The sequence below is a fragment of the Oncorhynchus gorbuscha genome, linkage group LG11, assembly GCF_021184085.1.
Source record: "Oncorhynchus gorbuscha isolate QuinsamMale2020 ecotype Even-year linkage group LG11, OgorEven_v1.0, whole genome shotgun sequence".
NCBI lineage: Eukaryota > Metazoa > Chordata > Actinopteri > Salmoniformes > Salmonidae > Oncorhynchus > Oncorhynchus gorbuscha.
Window position 1 is genome coordinate 23,733,944 of NC_060183.1, and position 19,979 is coordinate 23,753,922.

Below are 19,979 nucleotides of genomic sequence, written 5' to 3' on the forward strand. Positions count from 1 at the left end.
TTACTATGGAATACCGAAGCATAATTACAAGCATTTCATAAGTGTCAAAGGCTTTTATTGACAATTACATGAAGTTGATGCAAAGAGTCATTATTTGCAGTGTTGACCCTTCTTTTTCAAGACCTCTGCAATCCGCTCTGGCATGCTGTCAATTAACTTCTGAGCCACATCCTGACTGATGGCAGCCAATTCTTGCATAATCAATGCTTGGAGGTTGTCAGAATTTGTGGGTTTGCGTTTGTCCACCCGCCTCTTGACGATTGACCACAAGTTCTCAATGGGATTAAGGTCTGGGGAGTTTCCTGGCCATGGATACAAAATATCGATGTTTTGTTCCCCGAGCCACTTAGTTATCATTTTTACTTTATGGCAAGGTGCTCCATCATGCTGGAAAAGGCATTGTTCGTCACCAAACTGTTCCTGGATGGTAGGGAGAAGTTGCTCTCTGAGGATGTGTTGGTACCATTCTTTATTCATGGCTGTGTTCTTAGGCAGGCAAAATTGTGAGTGAGCCCACTCCCTTGGCTGAGAAGCAACCCCACACATGAATGGTCTCAGGATGCTTTACTGTTGGCATGACACAGGACTGATTGTAGCGCTCACCTTGTCTTTTTTTCCAGATGCCCCAAACAATCGGAAAGGGGATTCATCAGAGAAAATGACTTTACCCCAGTCCTCAGCAGTCCAATCCCTGTACCTTTTGCAGAATATCAGTCCGTCCCTGATGTTTTTCCTGGAGAGAAGTGGCTTCTTTGCTGCCCTTCTTGACACCAAGCCATCCTCCAAAAGTCTTCGCCTCACTGTGCGTGCAGGTCCACTCACACCTGCCTGCTGCCATTCCTGAGCAAGCTCTGTACTGGTGGTGCCCCAATCCCGCAGCTGAATCAACTTTAGAAGACGGTCCTAGCGCTTGCTGAACTTTCTTGGGCGCCCTGAAGCCTTCACAACAATTGAACCACTCTCCTAGATGTTCTTGATGATCCAATAAATGGTTAATTTAGGTGCAATCTTACTGGCAGCAATATCCTTGCCTGTGAAGCCCTTTTTGTGCAAAGCAATGATGACGGCACGTGTTTCCTTGCAGGTAACCATGATTGCTAGAGGAAGAACAATGATTCCAAGCACCACCCTCCTTTTGAAGCTTCAAGTCTGTTATTCGAACTCAATCAGCATGAGAGAGTGATCTCCAGCCTTGTCCTGGTCAACACTCACACCTGTGTTAACGAGAAAATCAATGACATGATGTCAGTTGGTCCGTTTGTGGCAGAGCTCAAATGCAGTGGATTTGGGAGGGGGGGGGGTTCAGTTCATTTCAATGGCAAAGAGGGACTTTGCAATTAATTGCAATTCATCTGATCACTCTTCATAACATTCTGGAGCATATGCAAATTTCCATCATACAAACTGAGGAAGCAGACTGTGAAAATGTATATTTGGCCACAATTGTACAATTATGTGTGACTGTGCAAAATGTGTGTTTATATAAAGATATATTCACCAAATGTCATCTTAATACTTTTGTCTTCATCTGAAAATGCACTGTACCTCAAAGAACCAAGATATAACCAGTATATTGTATAGTTATTGCATAGGCTATTAAAGTGTACTTGTGAGTCCCATGAAAGCCCAAATGTGGTTAAAAAAATGCATTTACAATTCCTTATTTGAAAATCTCTGATTTTCATTGCGAATCAGAGTGCGGCATACCTCAATCATAGAAATATTTGCACTTTCATAATAACACTAGAGGAAAATTTTATGGATGTGACAGGGTCCCAAAAGACAGTTAGCAAATGACACTGCACTCCATTTCAAATGTACCAAATGACACTGCACTCCATTTCAAATGTACCAAATGACACTGCACTCCATTTCAAATGTACCAAATGACACTGCACTCCATTTCAAATGTACCAAATGACACTGCACTCCATTTCAAATGTACCAAATGACACTGCACTCCATTTCAAATGTACCAAATGACACTGCACTCCATTTCAAATGTACCAAATGACACTGCACTCCATTTCAAATGTACCAAATGACACTGCACTCCATTTCAAATGTACCAAATGACACTGCACTCCATTTCAAATGTACAGATGTTATCACCTACTGAGTAACAGAAAACACTGTTAAATGTATTTTTAAGATGAGGCTTAGTTTTGATCTAACACCCTTTAATCTGCCAGCACAGGCTCTGTGAAACAGTACCCCGTCCCTATATTGTCCACAAATTGACACAGGGACTGAACAACTTGACCTGCAGCCACCCAAGTCTGGTCATCCTTGGCTGGCAAGATGTACACAAATCGTTCCTCCTCAAGAACTGCATTTCAACAGCATCTGAGTCGGTCTATCTGTTACTAGTCCCACAAACTGCATGTATGCATGTACAGACACACACCAAACATTAGGAACACCTTCCTAATTAAGTTGCACTCCCCCTCTATAAAAGGCGTCGAAAGCGTTCCACAGGGATGCTGGCCCATGTGGTTCTTGATACAGACGAGAAACCGGTGCGCACCCAGCAGCGCTGCAGTTCTTAACACAAACCAGTGCGCCTGGCACCTACTACCATACCCCATTCAGAGACACATTTTCGTCTTGCCCATTCACCCTCAATGGCACACATACACAATTAATGTCTCAAATTGTCTCAAGGCTTAAAATATCCTTTAACCTGTTTCCTCCCATTCATCTATACAGATTTTAAAGGTGATTTAACAAATTACATCAATAAGGGATAATGGCTTTCATCCAGAGTCACCTGGTCAGTGTGTCATGGAAAGAGCAAGTGATCTTAATGTTTTGTAGACTCAGTGAATACCTCTAAACCTACACTCAGTGATTGATACACTGATTTCATTCCCTTGTTTGAGCGAGTTGGACTCATTCCTTCTCTCTACTGTATCTTGACATATGTCATTTTGCTGATGTCTTTCCTATTTAGGGTTCATCTTAATTTTCGTTACGTGAAATAGTAAAAAGGTTGAATTAAAATATAAACTACCCCTGGTGCAGGGTTTGCACTTTCATAGACATTTCTTGTCAGATCGACTATCACCTCATGCTTGACAGCTTTAGTTCACAAGCACGTGCAGGACAGACTACACAGATATATTGTCAATGACAGGGTACCCTCAAGGAAGTAAACAAACTCAGCATGACCGGTGAAATTGTATGGATTTTTAAGAACTTAAATTATGCAATGCTCCAGTTAGCAGAACAACATGATTGCAGTCCTTATAACGTGAGTAGACCCAAAATAGATCACACACACGATAAAAATGGCCAGCTAGCTTGTTTGCAAACAAGCACACTTCGGAAGCAATAGAATGGGCATGAACATTTGATCATGATCGCGTGGTACAGTGTTGCAGACTAGTGAGTTACGCTTAGAACGAGTAAGTTACTGACAGAGAAAGGAAACCAATTACACATCACCTAAGCACTTGATTTAAGTTAGCTTTCCACAGAAAGTTTGTATACAATCCTAATTGAAACACGTCCACAATAACAACCTTTCCTCAAAAACGTTACGATTGTAACACTGCCTGTCCAAATCAGCGTTCTTTCTATACTAGCACTCAGACACATTAAAAAAACATATTGTTTCATTAACCTTCCGACTTGGTCAGAAACACAGGGGGACAAATGATTACCAAAACAAATTCTGTGAGCCATTGCCAAAAGCTATGAAATCTGGTTGACTGAAAACTTATTTTGAGACTGTATCCTACTTTGTAGTAACAATAACATTCAATTTGACAAATGTAGTCTTTAAATACACACATTCAAGGTAAATATGAAATGTAGTTTAATTAGGAAATAAGCTATTTTGTTTAATGCTCAGGTTGAACTTACAATTTAAAAAACATTGCAAATCTACAATTTAAAGCACAAAAAGGTAGGCCACCATTATGTCACCCCCACAAATGTGCAGTCAAATACATTTTTACCTGGCCAAATTCTTAAAATGGCCTGCAAAAAAAAAAAAAAAAAAAAAAAGTTTCACACTCCCCACAATTTGTTTCTGCAGTGAGGATACACCACATTTAGTTACAAAAATAATGAACATATATGCAGAAAAACATTGTTTTAAACTCAAAAAGCAGTAGTAGCTGTATGCAAATCACAGCTGAACGGCTCTTTCACAGATGCAATTCGGTTTCCCGACGTTCACCAAAAAGACCGTTCGACCAATCACTTAAAGCTGTTATTAACATAAAACACTTGCAGCAATTGATGTTTAATTCTCAATGGAAAATACCAGTGTCCTTAAACTGGACATGGTCACCAATACAAAAAACAAATACAATTAATTATGGCACTGAAAATACAAATTTCAATAAGGTAATATGCTATATTGTTAAGACTTATGTAGGCACTCAATGCCAAACTAATACCCAAGCATTGTAACAAGTAGTCAGAGTAAAGACAGCACTGGAGGGGACGACTGGCGAGCCATTTCAGGAAGCTAAGATGACAATGCATGATCATTAAATGTCCTTGAGCTAATTCTAGTTAGTCTACGTTGTATCAACCAACTCTTACAATTTTTGTAGCTACCTTGGTAACTAGAGAACCAGTTATGCTCTCCTGCTAGCTAGCAAACAGTACCAACTAGATACTTGTGTGTATGTGGACACCCCTTCCCTTCGAATTAGTGGATTCGGGTATTTGCTGACAGGTGTATAAAATCGAGCACAGATGCATGCAATCTCCATTGACAAACATTGGCAGTAGAATGTCCTTACTGAAGAGCTCAGTGCCTACCAATGTAGCACGTTATAGGATGCCACCTTCCCAACATGTCTACCCAGGCCAACTCTAAGTAATGTTATTTTCAAGTGGAAACATCTAGGAGCAACAACGGCTGAGCCGTGAAGTGGTAAGAGCACATAAGCTCACAGAATGGGACCCCCAAGTGCTCAAGGGTGTAAGAATCTGGAAGCAATGTCAGCACAAGAACTGTTCGTTGGGAGCTTCATGAAATAGTTTTTCATGGCCGAGCAGCCGCACACAAGCCTAAGATCATTGTGCGTAATGCCAAGCGTCTACTGGAGTGGTGGAATCAAGCTTCACCATCTGACAGTCTGACAGACAAATCTGGGTTTGGCGGATACGAGGAGGAGGACACTACCTGCCCCAATGCATAGCGCCAACTGTAAAGTTTGGTGGTGGAGAATAATTATCTGGGGCTGTTTTTCAGTTCGGGCAAGGCCCCTTAAATCCAGTGAAGGGAAAGCTTAATATTACAGCATACAATGACATTCTAGACAATTTCGTGATTCCAACTTAGTGACAACAGCTTAAGGAAGGCCCTTTCCTGTTTCAGCATGACAATGCCTCATGCACAAAGCAAGGTCCATACAGAAATGGTTTGTCGAGATCAGAGTGGAAGAACTTTATTGGCCTGCACACAGCCCTGCCCTCAACTCCATCAAACACCTTCGGAATGAATTGGAACACCGACTGAGAGACATGGAATAATCGCCCAACATCATAACCAACCTCACTAATGCTATTGTGGCTGAATGGAAGTAAGTCCCCACAGCAATGTACCAACATGCTGCTTTAGCGGGATGGACCATAACTCCACATTAATACGCATGATTTTGGAAGGAGATGTTCGACGAGCAGGTGTCCACATACGTTTGGTCATGTAGTGTACGTCGTTTGACGGCTGTCGGAATCTGGAATTAACGTTAATAAACTAGCTAGCTAGTAGTCGTTTGCAATCGGTCATAAAATATCCCTTTCACTACATTATACCATTACATTTACAGACTACCTAGTTAGGCGAACCCATAGACTTTGAATTATTCACCATTGACACAAATTACTTAAATGTAAATGACACAAGAAACCCGGAGAAGGCTAGCTAACTCGGCTAACATTACCTTATCAGAGTCGAGGTCGGGGTCAGCCTGGCTCAGTCGGTACAGAAATGATTTCGGATCTCGGCACAGCGTCTGTCGTGTTGTTAAGAAATACGTTCCCCCCACGTTCAATCGAACCCATTTGGATGCCCCGTTACTGGTTGAGTGGGTTTTTTCCCCGGTAGAATGAGTCAAACACCTCCGATAAACGGAACCACAAGTATCGGAGCTGTTTTCTGCCATCCCCTCTTCTACGCCCTCCGGTATGACTGGGTGAGGCTGTTGACAGGAAGCTTTTCCTCTCCAGTAGGCTCCACGCCATTCACTGGGCTGCGTTCAGTACGAAAAAAACGTAAAAGGTGCTGTTCTGAACGACCAGTTTAAAAAAAGAGGGGATGGGTTGTGGATTGAAAATACACCGCTGCCCGTTAAATAAGTCACTCATTGCTTCCAGACACAACATCCAAATGGCGCAAACGCACCTCATAGTCCCGGAGTATCAAACTCACCACGGCGAGCCGAAGCGTTTATTATTTTCAACCAATACGACCAGGTGAGGCTATTTCCTTACTAATTTGTGACCTTAATTCAATCAAGTACAAAGGTGGAGCGAAAACTTGCAGACAGTCAGGCCTTTGTGGAATGAGTTTGACACCAAGTTTGTTCAAGACATGAGCAGCTATAAAAAGAACCGGTTCAAGAACGTGGGGCCGTGTCGTTCAGTACAAGCAGTTACGAAACGCAGCATACGTTTAATCGAACTGAATGCACCCCAGGCGATACCACTCATTTTCCTCCATCTACTAGAGGCCTACCACACCACTTATAGCATAATATGCAGTGAGCAAAGGGCAGAAAACTGTCAAACGTATCTCTGAAATACATAACATTCCTATCAATGTACACAACATATTATTGAAATCAGGATACAGTAGACCTACATTTCTACAGCTATGTTGGAATTTTAACACTTGCAAGCCTTTATATTGTATCAATGTAACACTATGCAGAAAACTGATGGACAGATGCATGACTGCTGAAACATTACAAATGTATTATGTCTGGTTGTAACAGAAGACAAGAGGCATGGTTTTATTGTATGCCTAAATCCCTACATGCTTTAATTACTGGACTACCAAGCATTACGTGGAAAATTCATCATTCAACTACTGACCTAGCGCACAAATAATCAGAGAGAGAGAATGAACAGATTCATTAAATTATCAGAAATATGATTAAATTACTGAGCAAATAGAAAATGTATATGATATAGTAAGAAAAAAAAGCTGTAAAATATTATAGTTTACAATAATTATTCACATTCAAAGGCTTTACATCTCAATACATACACAACATGGCCCCTGAACATGACTTCAATCCAAATATGATTCATATATTAGAATTTAAATAACACAGAATGAACTAGAGGCTAAACAATAGCCATCAAATAACCTTATACAAGAATAAAAATACAAAAACTGTATCCTAATATCATTGCATTTCTTGCTTCAGAGTTCAATAATACATTGTCTGTACATCACAGTTCTAGTCGGTTACAAACCAGGTAGAGTATTACATACAATGTAACCGACTGCCGCCCAACTTGATAAAAAAAAAAAAGTCTAGCAAGAGAGCAAACACTTTCTATAGTGTTTCCTTACTTTAGAGAGATAGATACAGCAATTTCATCTCTTATTTGGATCAGATACCATTTAGCTGACATCAAAGCACGTTCAGCCCAAACCAGAGGCCTGCGGCTACTATTCACTCGCTCCAGTCACAAAAGGCAAATCAATCGCTTGATACATGGGCCATAATTGGGCCAGGTATCACATTGTAGAAAAACCATAGGAACACTCCCAATGAACCTTGATAACCCAAACAAGGCAAAGCTGCCAACTTGCCCTGGGACTACAGCCTTACTGTGATTGCTTCCAAGAAATGATAGTATTATGGATGTAATGCTCTGTTGATGCTTTCCTTATCACCAAAGCTGTTCAACATGGTGGTCAGCATTAGATTTAGTTTTAAACAGGACATACTTAAGATGAGCCGACAATCCCCACCCCCAAAAAACTAAAAGTATTCAAACCACAAAGAAATAGCCAGTGAATGGTAAAGAACAGCCAAATAATTCAATAATATTAGCCATGGTTGCCAATGCAGTCAAAATACCCACCTTAACTTTAATAAAACTACATCGCCAGTGCCCTGGGAGAGAAGCAGACAAGGCTGAGCTACAAAACTGGCCATGCAGGAAAGCTAAGCAGGTCTTATGATAAGAGAGTACAAGCTAGTGGCATGTTCACCTACCCCGTATTGGCAATGTAATGGATCTACTATTAGGGACTGTCCTTAGTCTCAGTCTACGGAGAACCAATGCTGAAGCAGAGCTACGCCTCACTTTGGGGACCAGCGATCCACTCCGAAACATTAACCTACAGACCCAAACTGAACTGCAATCATTAAGTACCAAGAGCCTTGAAAACCAATTAAAATATTATACTCTGTGGACAATGGGGGTCAGACTAAAAATATAGTTTATTTGGTTAGTGCCTGGTTGCAGTGAGATACTGAACCAGGCAATAGTCTGCTCTAAGTATGGAGTATGTGAAGTTCAGGTCTGATCACAGAGGCATACAATGTTGGATTAAGAACTGGGTTGAGTGTCATACTGTGTTGGGATAGGCTCTAGTATACAAGTGATGCTGGATTATGTTTTGTGGTTGAACAAGGAAACCAGTCCTTGCACTCAGGTGGTCCGAATGGTACCTTATGCCAGTGGAATTATACAGACAAGCCTGTCCTCTCCCTTTCCCTTGCAGAATATACAAGATGCCGATGTGCATGGAAGCAGTCACATCAACACGTGGAAAAATGCATTTAGAAGCCTCACAGAGAGCACAAAGAACAAGCAAAGCATACCTTAAATCCCATGGTCTTTTTTTCTCCCTATTGGTTCTGCTTATTTCAGAGAAGGAAAATAAACAAGGTCTAGATGCCATAGATGCTAGCGTCTCTAAAATAGTTTTTTTTTCTCTTCTTTTTTTTTTTACATTGCTGTGAAGGGCACTCAGGAGGGTGTTACTCTGCTCCGTGATCAGCCTCAGAGCTTGGAGGAAGGAGTGGCGCAGGAGGAACTGCTCTCCTATAGGCCAAGATTTTGGTGCTTGTGATAGATCTTTCTCCACACTTCCTGGATCTTCTTACACCACTTGTCTGCATTTCCACTCGGGTCCATCAGATAGTATGTTCGATTGGGCTGTAAATAAATGCCAACAAAGATCAAATTTTAAAAAACTATTAAAAGCTGAGAAAGTCAATAGTCAGAAGAGACCAGAGTTTGTGATGATGTCAGTTTGAAGCTACAAACTGTTGCTTTTTGCCAGTATACTTTTTTCTACAGTCATTACAGTGTCGTCAATAAGTGTTAATTGCAGTTAACATTTACCGTGTGGACAAAGAAGGTCTTAAAGTTCTTAGCCTCTGGACGCAGCTCAGGCGACCAGGGGATCTCCCCCTTCAGGACCTTGTTGACAGGGTCCACGTAGTACAGGTGTGGCCCTTCAGTGAGGAGCAGCTGTCTCCGTCGAGCAAACAGGCCCTGCAATGGAATCATGAGACATGGCATGAGATCACCACCAGAGGGGGCTAGTTCTAAGAGAGTGGCATTACACACCAGAGGTGGTATTCCCCTTCGCTGCTGACCTAGAATCAGCTTTCTCCAGCTCAAACAAGTGAAACTACACACAAACACTGCTCCTCATTGTCAACAACTAAACATTTGGTAAGTTCAAAGTGATACTCTTATGAACTTACTTACTATGAAAACTCTGGAGATGTGATGTAAAGTTTGGCTTCCACTCACCTTCCGTTTATCCACTGGGCCCATTTTCAGGATCAAATTATTCTCAACAAACTGGTGCCTGCGTAAGCCAGTAATTGTAAGGGTTATGAGCAAGTACTTCCAAGCAAAGCTAAGCAATGTAAACAAAAGTTCTTACAACACACTTCAAACTATCAATGTACATTCCAACGTCAAATGTTCATGGTCAAACCGAATTAAAAAATAATAATAATTGCAATGAGAGAGTTCCTCAGAGTGGGGCTCACCAGGGGTTTCCACTCGTCTGTTTGTCCAGCAGCAGCTGCTTCTCCTCCTCGGAGAACAGCAGGTCCAGCTCAAACGAGTTGTTGTCCAGGTCGTGGATGTACTGCTCGATGTTGCTGCTGGACCTCTGCGGCGCTGGGGGAATGGTCTCAGGAGTGGAGAGCGAGTGGGACGAGCTGGACTGGGCCACCTGCATGCTGCTGAACTGGCTCAGGAGGTCGTCATACTGGGGAAATACAGGAGATGGGGGCAGAAGGTGGTTAGTTGGATTATTGCATGGGCTTTTACATGGCACAAAGATATAGATCCTATGAATTAACAGGATTCTTGAAAAATCACCACAAGCCAATATGACACGGTGGCCAAGTTACATGTTGCCAAGTTCTAAGTATGGGTGGAAGTGTCTCACGTTTCCATAGCAGTCCTCGTCATCCTCAGACATGGCTGGCAGGTAGGGGGTGAGCTTGGGTGGAGTCTGCACATGGAGGTCTCCCCAGGAGATGGTCTCAAAGAACGGGTGTCCCCTCAGGGGGTCGTACCCTCCCATCTCCTCGCAACCGATTCTCTTGGAGGGGTCCAGCGACTGAGAGAAACAGAATCGCATTAATATACGCAAACACACTGATCCATAGCCTTCTAATCTTACTACAATTTATTAATCCAGTCTGTGGATAATCGAGAGATTCACCATAACATGTTGTAGAATCCTGTACTACAGTGCTCATATTACAGAAATACTTTGAATATATTGATGAAAACAAGACCTACCAAAAGCTGTTCAACAAGATCTTTCGCTTTGGGGAAGAACTTCTCTGGAAATTCATACTCCAGCTTGATTATCTTCTGGAATATTAGATACTCGTTTCTGGTCGGAAGTAAGCACAGAAGGACAGTTTGTGAAGTAGAAGTAAGAGCAGCTCCATAAAATGTCATATCCAGATGAGTTTATCACAAGTTTAGTACTAGCCTAAAACAAAAAAGGTGAGAGGCCACAAGCAGACATCGTGCTCTACTTACCCAGCTCTGAAGGGTGGTAGCCCAGCCACCAGCTGATAGACTATGCATCCCAAGGCCCAGAGGTCAGAGCTGAAACACACAACCAGTTGATATCAATATGATATCCTATCGGAGAAGGACAGACATTCACTAACTGCATGGGAAAACAATGCATTGGCACAACACTGAAAAGGAGTAGATGAAAACCGAGCGAGTTATGAAGAGGTCCTCCATGCTCGAATCCCAGTTACCTCTTGCAAGCAGATTTCTCTGTCAGCAGCTCTGGAGACACATACTGCGCAGTTCCTACAAAGGAGTTCGCTCTCGCTGCAAAACAATAAGGGGATGTGACTGATCAAAACAGTAAAAGAGATCAAATTTGGGTATTAAACTAAAAACATCAAATAAGGGAATGTTCAGGGAGGAATAAATTGCAATTATTGCTTCCTGTTGATAAACATCTACCTTGTTTGCTATCGGAAGATAATTGCTTTGCTGTTCCAAAGTCTGTTATTTGGATGTGCATGTCTTCGCTCAGTAAAATATTCTCAGGTTTAAGGTCTCTGAAAGACAAAATAAGCAAATGTGAGGGAACCTAGTCAACCTACATTTTCAATAACAGAATATGGCATAGCAAGAAGGGCTCATTTGTGTTAAGTCTAGTTATTCATACAAATATTGTAAAATGTCATGTAAAAATGTATTATATAAATTGAACTAGAATATCCTGTAACATATGACAGGCTTACCGGTTCAGACATTTCCTACCTGTGAATAATCCCCTTCTCATGCAAATATTCTAGTGCGCAAACAATTTCCGCCGAGTAGAATCTAGTACAGGTCTCATCAAAAGAACCGATTTTGCGAATATATTTCAAAAGCTCTCCATTCTTAGCATAGCTAAGGCCAAAATCTGATAGCAAGTTGTTAAGGAAAACTACACGTCAAAGGAACACAAACAAGAGACAAAACATTTTAATCATACAGACAAGATAAGTTGCTAAGCAAGTGGGTGATGCAGCCAGGCTCCGAGTCATCGTGGTCTCGTCTTATTAAAGGATACACAACTTTTCATCATCTTGAAATGTAAAGTAGAGTTTGACAAAGAATGGGTGATCTAGGTTTGACATCACATCCCTTTCTCTTTTCACGTACTGTGCCTTGTTCTCCTTCATAATATGCCGCTTCTCCAAAATTTTTACTGGAAGAGAGAAAAGTTAGGAGTGAATTTGAGGGTAAATAGCAGAAAAGAAAACACGATAAACAGAAACTTTGCACTTCTGACAATCCTTAACCTGAGAAAATACCATTGAAGAGAAACAGTATTGCACATGGAAGCGGAGTTCGACGTGAATGCCTACATTTCAACTTACTTGCATATTCTTTTGCCGTTGCCTGTTCTCTTGCAAGGACAACCTAGAGAAAAAAAATATACAATGTTTGAAGAAAATATATTTCTACAACTAAAGCAGTAGACCACTTCATCACCATGGTAAATGAGGTGCCAGGCTAATTTAAAATCAATTGAAACTACTCAGCCATTCCTTTACAATAAACATTCATTGAAGTTGAGTCACTGGAGTATATGACTACAAAAATGCTTGCGTGTAACACCATCTATCTGAGACTAATTCGTAAGTAAAAATGGAATGCAGGCTACATACGGTTGAGAACGAGCCCTCTCCTAGTATCTTGCCGAATTTGAAGTCCTCTGGCCTCTTTTTGCGCGGCTGGGGGACCTGCCGGAGCTCGGAGCCCTGGCTGGTAGGCTTGCCTGGAGCCCGGGACTCAGAGGTGGGGCCATCCATGCTAGGACAGTGGCTGCTACTTGCGCCTGGGATACCAAGTGGCGAGCAGGAGTCGGGCTGATTTCTTACCATTGATGGATGTGGGCAGGAACAGATGACAACGCTGGATTGAATGGGCACAACATCATACTGTAAGGTAGAGGAGAAAGGGGCGACATTAGGTGACTTACCCACAGCATAGGCATGATTGTCTGTCTAGACAGACAATCTAAATCATCAAATTTTGCTCAATCATTCTCAGTTATGTGAACAATTGAGGACAACAACCAACCGAGCCACTGCCTGTTCACCCCACTATCATCCAGAAGGCGAGGTCAGTACAGGTGCATCAAAACTGTGACCGAGAGACTGAAAAACAGCTTCTATCGCAAGGCCATCCGACTGTTAAATAGCCATCACCAACACATTAGAGGCTGCTGCCCAATATACATACACTTGAAATCACTGGCCACTTCAATAATGGAATACCGGTCACTGTAATGTTTACATATTTTGCATTACTCATTTCATATGTATATACTGTATCTTAAGTCTATGCCGATCTGACATTGCTCATCCAAATATTTATATATTCTTAATTCCATTCCTTTACTTAGATGTGTGTATTGTGAAATTGTTAGATATTACTGCACTGTTGGGAGCTAGAAACAAGCATTTCGCTATACCAACAATAACATCTGCTAAACACGTGTATGTGACCAATCAAATTTGATGTTTAATGTCTTGTCTCAAACGCACCAATAGCGTTTTCCTGTCGAGAGTACTTATAAAATCAGTTTGCACGGTCTTCACATGTATAAATGCATGAAAATGTCTGCAGTTAGACGTCAACAGTGCAGTGAACAATCGGTAGATGAATGGGAAATCCACATTCGGTGCGATGTGTGTAGTGTAAAGGGTTAAATGGATAGGGCTTAATTGAAATGTTTCTAACAGAAGAAATATTGAAAGCAGATGCATAACCATGGTAGCAATTAAAAGGGAACAGTTTAGAGATTATGGAAAAAAATGTGACCAATAGTGAGTACACAACCGTTCACCTGATAAGACTCAATCCAAACATTATAATTGATTTTATGTGCATTTTACATTTGACTGTACTTTTTGCCACATTTGTTGATAACGAAATCTGAAAATACACTGGATACTAGAGGTCGACCGATTATGATTTTTCAGAGCCGATACCGATTATTGGGGGACCAAAAAAAGCAGATACCGATTAAATTGGCCGGTTCTAAAAAATGTATTTGTAATAATGACAATTACAACAATACTGAATTAACACTTATTTTAATATATCAATCAAATCAATTTAGCCTCAAATAAAGAATGAAACATGTTCAATTGGGTTAAATAATGCAAAAACAAAGTGTTGGAGAAGAAAGTAAAAGTGCAATATGTGCCATGTAAAAAAAGCTAACGTTAAGTTCCTTGCTCAGAACATGAGAACATAAAAGCTGGTGGTTCTTTTTAACATGAGTCTTCAATATTCCCAGGTAAGAAGTTTTAGGTTGTAGTTATTATAGGACTATTTCTCTCTATACCATTTGTATTTCATTAACATTTGACTAATGGATGTTCGTATAGGCACTTTAGTATTGCCAGTGTAACAGTATAGCTTCAGTACCTCTCCTCACTCCTACCTGGGCTCGAACCAGGAACACAACGACAACAGCCACCCTCAAAGCAGCATTACCCATCGCTCCACAAAAGCAGGGGGAACAACCACTCCAAGTCTCAGAGTGAGCGATGTTTGAAACGATATTAGCGCGCACCCCGCTAACTAGCTAGCCATTTCACATCGGTTACACGAGCCTAATCTCGGGAGTTGATAGGCTTGAAGTCATAAACAGCTGCTGGCAAACGCGCGAAAGTGCTGTTTTAATGAATGCTGTCGTGCCTGCTGGTGCCTACCATCGCTCAGTCAGACTGCTCTATCAAATCATAGACTTAATTATAACATAATAACACACAGAAATACGAGCCGTAGGTCATTAATATGGTCGAATCCGGAAACTATCCTCTCGAAAACAAGATGTTTATTCTTTCAGTGAAATACGGAACCGTTCCGTATTTTATCTCCATAAGTCTAAATATTCCTGTTATATTGTACAACCTTCAATGTATGTCATAATTACGTAGAATTCTGGTAAATTAGGTGGCCCAAACTGTTGCATATACACTGACTCTTTGTCCAATGAACGCAAAAGTGACACAATTTCACCTGGTTAATATTGCCTGCTAACCTGGATTTCTGTTAGGTAAAGATGCAGGTTTAAAAATATATACTTCTGTGTATTGATTAAGAAAGGCATTGATGTTTATGGTTTGGTACACATTGGAGCAACGATACGCACCGCATCGATTATATGCAACGCAGGACACACTAGATAAACTAGTAATATCATCAACCATGTGTAGTTAACTAGTGATTATGATTAATTGTTTTTTATAAGATAAGTTTAATGCTAGCTAGCAACTTACCTTGGCTTACTGCATTCGCGTAACAGGCAGTCTCCTCGTGGAGTGCAATGAGAGGGAGAAGGTTAGAGCGTTGGACTAGTTAACTAAGGTTGCAAGATTGAATCCTCCGAGCTGACAAGGTAAAAATATGTTGTTCTGCCCCTGAAGGAGGCAGTTAACCCACCATTCCTAGGCAGTCATTGAAAATAAGAATGTGTTCTTAACTGACTTGCTTAGTTAAATAAAGATGAAATAAAGGTGTAAAAATGTTTTATTTTTTTATTCAATTTAAATAAATAAATAATTTAAAACAGACTTTTCGGTGTCCAAAAATACCGATTTCCGATTGTTATGAAAACTTGATGTCGGCCCTAATTAATCGGCCATTCCGATTAATCGGTCAACCTCTACTGGATACATTCAGTAACATGATAAGAATAATGCGATCATAGCTGTGCCATTGAGGAACTAAAGCACGCACACTTGTTTTGTTTGGAACATAGCCCTGTATCCCCTACATCACACAATTAATGTTGTTAACACAATCCAAAAACGGTCCAGTAGAAATCGCAATCTGGGTAAGGTGGGCATCATTTGAAAGCTAGTAATACCGCCAACATTAGAAAATAGGATCTTACATTGTTCGGCTGTCACAAGGCAATTCATAGAGGCAGATTGTAATTGTGGTGCGCATAGAATGGAGTCATGAGGGCATTCAGATGCGTGGTCAAATTTTCTTCACAATACAGCAAACAGACTCATTCTGTTCAGAATGACCCAAGGCATAAAGCCATGTCATCTTTTAACAGTACATCAAACGTAGTGATCATAAAACTCATGTAATATACAGTGTCAACGTTTATGATATAGAAATGTGAAATGCACATTTGGACTCAAGGGTGTTTGGCTTGCTTGTATGACAAAGGTACTTATTATCCTCAACCTCTCATTCCAAATACATCAACTCCTCTTAATTAACAGCATTTCCCTCACTCAGACGAAAAACTATTACAACAGTTTCCAATAAGCAGGAGGGATGGAGGCAACTTCTTGCGGTGTGCAGCACTCAAGTTCAGAACGGCTGTCAGGAAGCGCAAACCCTGAGCTCTGAAGTCCTGTATAGCATATCTTACTGTACAGCCAATTTAGGCACACAGACATTTTCAAACTCTATATGGGTAGGAGTGTAAAGGGCTACGCTATGCCATGTTCAGTTACGGTTCTTTAAGAGTGTAGGTGTGAAAAAACAGCTCAAACTCTGTTCTCTGGAGGATCTGAGGGCCCCATAAGGAGGCAGGCTAACTCAACCTAGACATGTGCAGGAAAACACACTGTACCAAACTGTCGACATGTGCATGAGAGAATCTAATAATGACATGTTAATTTGGGGTGACAGGGTAGCCTAGTGGTTAGAGAATTGGACTAGTAACCGGAAGGTTGCAAGTTCAAATCCCCGAGCTAACAAGTGAGAAATCTGTCGTTCTGCCCCTAGGAACCCACTGTTCCTAGGCCGTCATTGAAAATAAGAATTTGTTCTTAACTGACTTGCCTAGTTAAATAAAGGTTAAAAAAAAATCCCCACTGTCAGGGGACGGTATTTCCTTTGCACTTTTGAGTCATGTGTTGTTTCTATACATTCTGTCATGTCTGGAAGACAGGTTGGCTAAGTGTAATAAGGATAGCTGGCAGGGTTCCAAGCCTGGCAGGGCTCCAAGCCCAAGTCTGAGCACAGGTGAAGAGCATTATGTTCTATTTACAACCTTGGGGCTCGTTCCACTCAAGACACGCTTAGTTGAGGATGAGGCAAAACTTCAAGGCAACAAAAATGACATTAATATAACGTAGGCATTCTTGAATCATCTAGCTATTTAGGTCATCATGATCAGTAAGTGACCTCATACCTTATGCTCACTATGGGGCAATTTAATCACAAGGGGTGGAGATGTATCTAGTTGACAAGACAATGTGAAGTAGATAAACTCCTGACCCAACCCTTTCCATGGAATACAAATCCCACTTACGTCCTCCAGTGAGAGACGTCAAATGGTCGACACCAAATGCTTATACGATTAAATTCATGACAAAATATATATATTTTTATTGACTGGTGCTCAAAAAACAATTATATCACGTGGTGCATTTTCCTAAGCAAATAGCTAACTAGCATCCCGCCTACCATCCTGTCATTAACAAGCTAGCTAATCTTAAACAAATTAGCATTGGATAGGAGTTTGCGAATGTGAGCGAGGACGCCCAATGGTTGTTTCTTTTAGTAAGCAAGCATCACGAATGTTCAGAATCTTTAAAATGGCAAACATACAAGCACTATCTAAAAGACCTATCACCGGCCAAATGAAAAGCTTTAGATTTTATAAATATCCAATCCAAAATTGTAAACTGAGTTAACATGCGAACGTTAGCTTGCTACCCAGTATATGCTGGGAAATTAGAAGCTAGCTAGCCTTTTCAGCTAGTTAGGCAGTTTAGCAAAAGGGAGACATGTATTATTATGATTAGTCGAACATGGACAAATGAAATCTCGAGCGAGCAGCTACTGTAGCTCGTCGACCGCGACACACAACAAGGTGTGGCCAGATTGGTTCCTTATCCATCGGCGAACTACCTAACGTTACATCGTATTGATTCGGTTATGCAGCTAGGATGCGACATTACATGGGTCTCAGTCTTGCTAACGTAACCAACTAGTTTGTTAGCATCATCGGCTAATTCTAGAGCTGACGCTTCAAGTATCAACAAGTTAGCGTCCTACCTAATTAACTAGTGGTAGTAAGTTGACACAGCTATCTAGATATCAAGTTACTTTCCAAATAGCTAACGTTAGCCCTTGCCCACTAGCAGTATAGCTAATGTTAGCCATTTTAAAATCTAAATATTGAAAACATGAACTAGTTCGCAATCCATTTGCTGTGCTTGGTAGCAACGGTTAGCAAAGTTACTGTGTTGGATAGTCAACCGCCAAGTTGGCTGGCTAACAACCTGGAATTCAACTCACGTTAGCTAAAAGTAAAGCGAGCGAGCATGCTGGCAGGATAACTTCATTGACAAATTAGCTAATTTAGCCAAAATAATAGCCGAAAGTATCTAAGTAGTCTAACGTTACCACATTTCAAACAATGTAAAACTACCTAGCTATAACGTTAAGTTAATGTTTATATTTGCTAACAAAGCCAACATAGTAATAGTAATCAAACTGTTAGTCAAACAAGCTCCGTGAACTTGAAGTGAAAAAAGGTTTGAAAACGTAACGTTAGCTAGGTACCTCAAAGAGATGGACCGCGTCTTGTACCGTTAGTTACTATGTGTCCCACTACAATTTGTCAAATCGAGAAGATTTAATCTAGCTAGCTAACGTTAGCAGTATTTAATTAAAACGGCAATTTTCATCCTCATGCTAGGTTAGCCAATGCAGCCCATTGGCACTGGAATCCGTGAAAATGGATTGGCTAAACTAGATTGAATAAGGACGAAAAAAAGCAGTGAAAGCGACCATTTCCATCCATACATTGGGGCACGTTTTCAAACCATTTCACTAGAAGTTCACCAAGGTGCAAATATATTTTCATATGGTCGTTTCGACTATTCCTTGTAACTGGTCGAAATGTTTTGATTAGCTAGTCAGAGGTCCTCGTACTGCTGCGCTGTTTTAAATGAGGGCCTAACACATCGAAAATGTTGTCAAACTGCCGCCAAACAATACATCTTGAGCAACGGCTTCGAATTGAAATTCGGATGAAAGAGCCAATACTCACTATTTGACTTGTAGCTCTTGCCATGGAAGTTTTCCGCTAGTATTTATTTGGGAAAAAATGATTACAGAACCTCCATTAATGGCTGCCTCTGCACCTTCATTTTTCCAGCTGTGACGTCGTTCCACAACAATGTTACCGCAAAGACAGAAGATGATAGGCCTACTTCCCTGTATCCGCCCCCTTCGCATCGTCTCGACTGAACCTCGTCAATGTGAAGACGGCGATAGTCGTTTCAGGAAAAATTCCAAAACGTCTAGTTCTATTTCAAATCACATAACTAATAACCAGCAGCATACGAAATACGTTACGGCTATATAATAATAGGCCTTTACTGTATTCACACTGCAGATGCTTCATGTCATGGTCTTCTTTCAAATGTTTGAAACTTAGTATGTCCAAGTACAACCCATGTTCAGATATATTTTCTACCATCCACACACTTTTCATACTCAAGATCTTATCTTTGCAGTTGATGCCTATGTCATTGAATATCCATCTCTGCTGCTTTTCTTGTTCATATTGTAGGGAATTCGGTGGGTAGCCCTGACAGGGACTTGAACCCGCGTCCAACGACTGTCAAGCTAACACCTTAACTGTTATGCATCTCTTGTCGAGGTGGCTACATTACCCCCTTTTTTGTGAGAACGTGTCCCCACGATTCTCTATAACAAAGTTCCTGACGTGTACACACCCCCGACCTCCCACTTCTGACGCCAGTGTAGCGAATTCAGGGTGTAGCCCTGACCGGGACTCGAGCCCAGGTTCAGCGACCGTCAAAACCAAGACCTTAACCGTTACACCTTGACAATGTCACTAAGTGTTGGGTTAAATTCGCTACAATATCCTATTTTTTAAACTCACATAATTGACACATAAACATGTATTAAGAGGCGTAATTGTGTTACATTCAATTTGACTGAATTAAGAATGTATAGACACTGTCTAA

The 19,979-nt window shown here is 41.0% G+C and overlaps 2 protein-coding genes across 5 annotated transcripts in view; both read right to left on the reverse strand.

Annotated features, from left to right (window-relative positions):
- The window catches only part of kctd5b (potassium channel tetramerization domain containing 5b), a 34,145-nt gene extending 27,364 nt beyond the window's left edge, over window positions 1-6,781 (reverse strand). For all 4 annotated transcript variants that reach the window (XM_046369039.1, XM_046369038.1, XM_046369037.1 and 1 more), the window contains exon 1: window positions 5,907-6,781. In XM_046369039.1, coding sequence (XP_046224995.1) covers window positions 5,907-6,128 — 222 coding nt within the window. In that variant the 5' untranslated portion in view covers window positions 6,129-6,781. The remainder of the gene's footprint in view (window positions 1-5,906) is intronic.
- A 194-nt stretch (window positions 6,782-6,975) lies between these two features.
- pdpk1b (3-phosphoinositide dependent protein kinase 1b) lies at window positions 6,976-19,648 on the reverse strand. Its single transcript, XM_046369035.1, has 14 exons — window positions 19,034-19,648; window positions 12,657-12,929; window positions 12,366-12,408; window positions 12,056-12,193; window positions 11,761-11,905; window positions 11,458-11,555; window positions 11,244-11,319; window positions 11,014-11,082; window positions 10,765-10,861; window positions 10,406-10,579; window positions 9,999-10,222; window positions 9,754-9,811; window positions 9,337-9,489; window positions 6,976-9,147 (listed from the first exon to the last, which is right to left on the reverse strand). The coding sequence occupies exons 1-14, from the start codon at window positions 19,055-19,057 to the stop codon at window positions 9,034-9,036; spliced, it is 1,686 nt and encodes a 561-aa protein (XP_046224991.1). The 5' UTR covers window positions 19,058-19,648; the 3' UTR covers window positions 6,976-9,033.
- Between the last annotated feature and the right edge of the window lie 331 nt (window positions 19,649-19,979).